The 7216-nt window shown below is 33.3% G+C and overlaps 2 protein-coding genes across 11 annotated transcripts; both read left to right on the top strand.

The window, feature by feature from the left end:
* The first annotated feature begins 32 nt into the window (after positions 1-32).
* Positions 33-2048, top strand: LOC114871164. Of its 2 annotated transcripts, none has more exons than XM_046285906.1 (8): positions 33-265; positions 349-493; positions 556-712; positions 785-920; positions 983-1247; positions 1326-1426; positions 1500-1694; positions 1757-2048. In XM_046285906.1, the coding sequence occupies exons 1-8, from the start codon at positions 104-106 to the stop codon at positions 1970-1972; spliced, it is 1377 nt and encodes a 458-aa protein (XP_046141862.1). In that variant the 5' UTR covers positions 33-103; the 3' UTR covers positions 1973-2048. The 2 variants fall into 2 exon arrangements, with proteins under 2 accessions (XP_046141862.1, XP_046141861.1); XM_046285905.1 differs by having other exon boundaries at positions 1326-1432.
* Positions 1966-7056, top strand: LOC123987631. 9 transcript variants are annotated; one of them, XM_046285898.1, is made up of 22 exons: positions 1978-2048; positions 2136-2257; positions 2312-2512; positions 2572-2665; positions 2732-2799; positions 2881-3022; positions 3078-3181; positions 3242-3437; positions 3539-3760; positions 3821-3988; positions 4089-4194; positions 4261-4428; positions 4488-4749; positions 4829-5140; positions 5224-5371; positions 5532-5686; positions 5764-5934; positions 6009-6171; positions 6228-6362; positions 6429-6552; positions 6637-6772; positions 6845-7056. In XM_046285898.1, exons 2-22 carry the CDS (start codon positions 2220-2222, stop codon positions 6963-6965), a joined length of 3234 nt encoding a protein of 1077 aa, XP_046141854.1. In that variant the 5' UTR covers positions 1978-2048; positions 2136-2219; the 3' UTR covers positions 6966-7056. The 9 variants fall into 9 exon arrangements, with proteins under 9 accessions (XP_046141852.1, XP_046141854.1, XP_046141853.1 ...); XM_046285896.1 differs by having other exon boundaries at positions 1966-2043; positions 4089-4428; XM_046285897.1 differs by having other exon boundaries at positions 4089-4428; positions 6429-6510.
* The last annotated feature ends 160 nt before the right edge of the window (positions 7057-7216 follow it).

Genomic DNA, 7216 nt, shown 5'->3' with positions numbered 1-7216 from the left:
GACCTTTTCTTCATTGTTTTCATCGTCTGGCGATTTCATTTGTTAATTTAACGTCAAATAGTAATTACATGCGTTAACAGTATAATTGTTAAAGTTTTATAAAATGAACATTACATCGTTCGTTCGTACCGTAAATAACGAGAAGAATGGAGAGGATCTTCAAAAACTTCCTCAAGATACATGTAATTGGAAAATGTCGTATACCATTGTTAAATCTCATCAAGAAAATGTTGTGTTGCAGCACAAATATTCTTACTTACTTTATGTTAGTATTCAGTGGATGTTCTTATTGATTTAGCGAGTCACTCAAGGTGTTAAATAAAATAATAACTCCAGGAATTTTTATAGACTCGCAGAAGCAAATTGCAAAATCCATGTCCAGCTGATGTAAAAATGTTAAAATATATTACACGCGTTGATCAAGATGATCGAGATTCGAAATTCAAATACGAGGAATTGGATGCTGACTTTGAAGAATACGAAGATCAGTCAGGTATAAAACACGAAAGAATTAGCTTTCTTAGAAACTAATAAATTATTCAAATATTTGTTTAGATGAATATATTAGCGAACTGGATCAATTGGAACCACCGAAGCTGAGCACTTGGGAAGAATACAAGAAACTGGTAGACCTGGCCCAACTGAACCCAAAGATTTACAAGAGATCACCATTAGTGCATCTAACATCTCTACCAAAAATCTATATTAATACGTAAATCTTCGAAATACATATTTATTTATAATATCCTAGCCACCATAATATTCAATTTGAATTATTCTACAGAGAACACTCGAAGTCACCGCATTGGAACGCTCGAGCTAAGAGGAGCATAATTAAACTGGGGATGCAGAAAAATATCATAATCGCAGACTCCACTTACGTGCAATTTCGTAATTTCAAATTAAACAAGTTGTACAAGGTATGCCTCGAGTTTCATCGTAATTCATTCAACGGTTTCATTAATTAAAATTGTTATTTAAGAAAACAATCACGTTGCAAAATGTCAGCACATCGCCAGCAAAATTTCAAATCGAACCGAGACCGTGTAACTCCAACTTTCATGTGGTAATAAAACGTCTCGAGAGTAACAGGAACATCGTCCCTCCGGGGATGCACTTCCAATTGATCGTTTTCTTCCGCTGCACCGACGTCGACGAACCGGAAGAGATACTGGTGATTAAGGTGGAGCATGGAAAATCGTTGATCATCAGGTTACATGGATATAGAGAACCTCCTATTTTATTAGGTAAAATGATTCGTTAGCTTTAACACAAATGTCAAGTGTTGTTTAATCCTAACATCATTTTTATTCATAATTCCATAGGGACCTGTCCACCGTCAAAGAAGTCTCTTGATATTCTGGAATTCAATGCAAAGTTCTTAGTCCAGGCTTGGCGTCCAGAAACATCATCCTCAGAAGATAGCGTAAATGTACTTGTTAAGTTAAACTCTAAACTTTTGTGAAAGCTAACAACTATCCATCGTTGGTATGTTGCAGTCTAGTGAAGACAGCGTCTCATACAGCGTCCGTAGTTGGGATACCATTCACAATAAATTTGCAGGCATGACCTTCGACTGTAAAATAGGCTTTATAGGAGAGACGGTACATGTACCGATCAAATTCAAGAACGTTGGAGGAGACGGAAGATTTTTCGCGATGAGTGAGATTGATTGGGCTACCATGCACATTCAAGTATGATCTTTCCTACGCCCATCAATGTTTTTCTTCTTCATCTTTATTCGTTCTTTTGTTAGGATATCACGGACACAAATGTGTTAAAATTATCACGCTTCAATGTATGGCCAGCATATTTTATACTAAAGTCGCAAGAAGAGATGATTTTCCATATATCCTTTTTACCAGACTTTTATGGCGTTCATGTAATTGTTCAGAATCATTCTATTTTATTTAACTTGTTCGTTGATTTTAACGTGTTATTGTTAGGTGGACAAAGTGTACATACTTTGTAACAATGGTACTATACTAGCCACAGAAATAATTGGAGATGGTGTAATATACGAACCGTCTTTCATTCAGATTAGTAAAGTATCTATTACTCTTCTTTTCAAGAATTATTATGTGGCAAAAATATTAGTGTGTTATACTGTAATAATTATTGTAATCAAATTACAGAAATTAAAAAAAGACAAAACAGCTAAGGAAAGTGTAGATAAGCAAGCAAACTACTGTGTACAGATAAATGCAAGTGCTCCAAACATGTTTGGTCAATGCACGATTTACGTGACTAATACCAGGTAAATTAAGAAAATACAAAGGCCAATTTATCTTCTTAATTGCTTCATTCACAGTGAAATAAGCATGTACTTCAAATGGGAGAAACGAGACATCCAAACCGACGAAAACAAAATGAACCAGCATAGACGCTTCCCTCTGGAATTTCTTCTCATTCGACCAGATCATGGTATATTTGCTCCAAGTTCCACGCATCATTTCAATATAATTGCAGAATATAGTAATTTGCAACCAGCCCTTTATCTCGCCGTTTTACAGTGAGTACATGGTGAACATTTTCAAATGGTAGAATTAAAACTTTGATGGAAACTTTTAGATTGTACGTAGAAGATATACCTGAAGCGGCTATTTGCGACAAGACACAGTCACGTGTTAAGCAGTGTATTAATAAACAACGCGATTGTTTAAATGTATGAGTAACTAAGTATCTAAGTAACTAATTTACCAATAATTCTATACCTCAACAATATCATCAGTCTGTAGATGTTTGGGTCGCTGATTTGGAGGTATGGTTGCAATATACAACGGATGATCAAATTAAAAGGTGCATTTATTATAAGATAATCAATATTTTATGTACATAATTCAATTTTTTTTTTTTTTTTTTTTTTTTTTTTTAATCTAGTGATCAAGCCTTCGATGAAATAGTGGAACTGCTTGCTGCAAAAATATCGGACTATAACGATTTCATACAAGATCAACAAGAGGAAACTGAAGGAGAAGACATGAGAACTGATGGAGAAGAATGTAAATCTACGAATTTACTGGTAAAAAACTTGTCCCTTTTTCAATTTGACTCCACTCATCAAATTAATTATATAGTTGATAGACGAGTTGTTTTCACATTACGACATTATGAATCTAAAACAATTCAAGCCACTCTTGTGGGAACGTAAAATAACCATGGGTATCATTAGACCTACAAGGTATGTAATTGTATGACAACTTAAAATTATTATAAATATTGAAAATATTATACATCCCAGAACTTTATACATTGGTATCGAGGAAACTTGTGTACTGACAGTCAAGAATCTCTCCGATCATTCGTTAATTTATTCATGGGGTGATGTGGATGGCGAAGATGCAGAGAAAATGAAAATCTGTGTTTGCCCTGAAAAAGGAGAACTATCAGGTAGAACCACAGAGAAAATGAAGATCACTCTTATGCCCCTGAAAGAGGTCAAACATCTAAATGCTTCTTAATAATTTATCACGTATTGTGATCCATCTTTAATTACAGGAAACGTAATAAGATTTGTTTAAAGAGTATCAATTTTCAGGGGATCGTGCAGTCTTTACACATGCTCTGTTTCGTTGGGGATTCACAAAAAATCATAATGCTGGGAATTGAATGTAACATTGAGCCACTTTATGTTACATTTTACTTCCCATTAAGTGACAAACAGCCTGTGGAATTGAAGAACAATTTTGTTCGAATAGAGTGGCGCGTGAATAGCCTTCAACTTGCTTTGGATTTAGCAGGAAAAAGTAAAAAAGGCATGGTAAGTGTAATTGCAATTTTTAGTTGAAGGTTCACTTTTGCAAACTTTGCAACTTTGCAGAAATTGTTGGATAAATATAGAGCAAGAGAGGAGCAGGAATTAATGAACGCGAATTTGGATCAAGGAGATGTTCTCAAAGACGCTTCTGCAGGTCCTTCGATCAGCGAAGTGGCTGAAGAATCAGGAGAGCAATCTACCTTGAGTACCCGTACTTCAGAGATCATTCAAGTACTAGATTAGTGGGTTTAACCACGAATTTACCGTAATTTAGAAATTCATTCGATCCTAGTTGAGTAAGTTGGCAACAGGAAATGGGAAATATTCGCAGGAGAAGATCGTTTCCTGTGAAGATATCGTTCCTTTCTTCCAAATAACTCTGCCGTTCACTCAGCAACCAACTGTAATGGAATTTTTGAATCTACCTTTGAGGACGGGTACTTCTAAGTTGTACAAGACCATTGTAATATCAAAATGGAATGGAATATATTATAAATTTTCAGTGGAAAAGAAAACGTTCATCATAAAAAACGAGACATCCATTCCAACAAATTTTCGACTACGTTTAAAAAATTTCTATCCTGTTATGTGTTCCTGTGAAGGGATATCACTGGAGGATCGTATTAAGTCTATCTACAAGCGAGTTCATTGTCAAGAAAAGGGCCTGATTGGTAGGACTTTATTTTATTTCATTTAAAATTAACATTCCCCAAAACATTTTATTCTACAGAGGAAATAATGTACCGAGTGAAACAACCAAACTCTGGGGTTGTGATTTATGTTGACCCCTTAAGTTCAAATATCGGACCTTTCGAGGCTGTACCGGTGGATATCTATGCTTTTGGTGATACTTGGGGTATTTATGTTGATAAATTGGAGATAAATATAACAGGGTTACCATTGTACACGTTAGATATATGTGTACAGGTTGTTGGGTCACCCATATGGGTGTCTATTTCGGATAGAAATCAATCAAAAGTACCTGTCCTTAAGTATGTTAGAAAATCTATCTGTTGCTTCTATCTAACACATTAATGTGCTTGTGGTTTCAAGTGAATTAATTAATTGTAGATATGGAACAGTAATTAAAGGTATACGTCTACAGGAAAGGAAAATAGTATTAAGGAATACTAGTGTGGTACCCATAGCTATTGATTGGCATTCATTTCTAATCACATCAGTCACAGAAAGCATGCCTTTTAACGTTACAGTTAATGTCTGTACTTTATTTACTGATAAGTTGGCATCAAAATTGAGGGCTAGCAGATCAAAAAGTGCTAGTGAAACTGAACATGTGAAATTTTATTCATCAACAGAAAATCTAAATGAACATAACTCTACTGGATCCAGTATCAGTACTGATATAGCAGCATATACTCATTCGTAAATGTGTATTCATAACATACAAGGAACAAAGTGTTTTTATTTGGTAATAATACATGATACTATTTTATAAAATGATTTAGAGGATCCTCTTATATGGCCACGTCCTGGAAATCAGATGGTGAATCTTTACAAACTACTGAAATTTCAGTAGAATATACCAGTGATGATACACTAGAAGATAAAAAAACTGCAGATTCGGATACAAGTAGTCATAACACTACTGAAGAGGTAGAAGACACTGAATTCAAAATTTCAATACTCCCTTATTATGGTCCTGTTGATACAATAGCTTGTACAGTAAGGAAACAAGAAACGTGGATTGTAATAGAGTACTAAGAAAAATATTTGGAAATATAAACAATCAGGAAATATTTTAATATTCCTTAAGGTTACCCCAAGAGAAATGTTTATTTTGCCCAATGATACTGCTTCCCTAAGAATCAGTATACAACCTGACAAATATGACAATAAAGTGAAAAAGATCTACGAAGAGAAATTCCTTTCTAAAATTCTGGGATTTCTAAGAATTGCTCCAAGCGATAAGTTTGTACATATATTCAATTAATATCATAAACTAGTAAAAGTTGAAATGTTTTATAAAGTGTTTTATCATGTTACAGGTATAGAGATAATTGTTATTTTAGACAAGATGGAATTTATTTTCCCTCTGTAGAAATTGATGTTACAGCAGATATTATCCAGCCAAGAGTGACTTTTAGTATTCCTAAAGCAAACAGAACATTCAAGTGCTGTGCCCATGATGTAATGCAGAGCAAAACAAAAAAATTAGAGTACACAAATTCAATTATTTTCATTAAAAAGATATTCTATCAGAGAATAATCAATTAAATGCTTCTAAATTTAGATTGATTCAAACATTCTTCTTACATAATTGTGCACCTGAAACCATAGAAATCATGTTGGAAACATTTAATCCATTTCATATCAAATCTGTTGCAATTTATGCAGAAACTGATCCATGCAAATTTACAGGGACTATATGTATAAGTAGCAAAGGATGTGCCCAAGTAATCTATCTTTCTCTTATTACAAGTAAAAACTCTAAACAACATTAATTTTACAGGTCAAAATAATGTGTATCGTGGATGCAGAATTAATTGAAACAATAATACATACGCATAAATGTCAAGATTTGTATGATTCGGTAATTACGCTGACACAACCGCTGCAAATCATACACACCGATAAACGTTATCAGGTTTCAATTTTTATTATCTTTTAATTATATAAAACATGATTTTTTATTAAATTCAATTAATTTCAGAAGATAGAATTATTTCTGCAAGTCTGGTTACCAATATTAAAATTATCATCGTATGCACTGAACTTTGGTCTGGTTTACATAGGTGATACTAAAAAACTAATGATAGTTGTTAAAAACTTATCAAGTATAGCTATATTTTTATAATTCATTAATAACCATATAAATTGCTTTTCATATTAACACGGCGATTTAATTGATCTTTAAACAGTATGCAGTCAGTACATTAAAGTCAATCAAAAGTTCAAGAACAATGATTTTATACTTGATCGAAAAGAAGGAACATTATCAAGCTATCTAAATGGTAAAAACAGCTCTTTGATGCTTACAGTTTCCTTCCAACCAAAGTAAATTAATTAAACACGTATCTGATTACTATCTACATCAATTATTACATTTATTTATTGTTTTGTATACAGAAAACCCGGGCATTCAGTTGAAACATTAGAAATCATAACTGCTATCCCTTCTAACACAGAAGAATGTGAAATTTACGGGGAAGGAACATTAGATGAAAAATATCATACTCCAGGTGTATAAACAATCAAATCAATTATAAATCTACTAATATAGTTAATCACCAAAAATGTATGTCAAAGAATTAAATTAATATATAATACTACTTGGAAAACTTATGACAACTCTTCAATAGAATCTAACGTTCCTAAGTTACCAGTGCTAATTTAGTAAAATTAAATAACATACAGTATAAATTAAAAACAAATTAGCACCCCTATTCACCGCAGCTTTCCTCGATACCAACTGAAGTACTGTTAGTAATGGTTCTCAGA

The sequence above is a fragment of the Osmia bicornis genome, chromosome 5, assembly GCF_907164935.1.
Source record: "Osmia bicornis bicornis chromosome 5, iOsmBic2.1, whole genome shotgun sequence".
Classification (NCBI taxonomy): domain Eukaryota; kingdom Metazoa; phylum Arthropoda; class Insecta; order Hymenoptera; family Megachilidae; genus Osmia; species Osmia bicornis.
Note: the sequence above shows the minus strand (reverse complement) of the source record. Positions and strands in the feature narration are given on the sequence as shown.

What these genes read in the sequence shown, in the direction of transcription:
- LOC114871164 (XM_046285905.1), top strand. Translation starts at nt 104, where the DNA reads ATGAACATTACATCGTTCGTTCGTACCGTAAATAACGAGAAGAATGGA. An exon ending in CCAAAAATCTATATTAATAC is followed by an intron (nt 713 to 784) that starts GTAAATCTTCGA and finishes ATTATTCTACAG; the next exon opens with AGAACACTCGAAGTCACCGC. An exon ending in CCTCAGAAGATAGCGTAAAT is followed by an intron (nt 1,433 to 1,499) that starts GTACTTGTTAAG and finishes GGTATGTTGCAG; the next exon opens with TCTAGTGAAGACAGCGTCTC.
- LOC123987631 (XM_046285896.1), top strand. Translation starts at nt 2,220, where the DNA reads ATGTTTGGTCAATGCACGATTTACGTGACTAATACCAG. An exon ending in GGTATCATTAGACCTACAAG is followed by an intron (nt 3,182 to 3,241) that starts GTATGTAATTGT and finishes TATACATCCCAG; the next exon opens with AACTTTATACATTGGTATCG. An exon ending in TCAAGAAAAGGGCCTGATTG is followed by an intron (nt 4,429 to 4,487) that starts GTAGGACTTTAT and finishes TTTATTCTACAG; the next exon opens with AGGAAATAATGTACCGAGTG.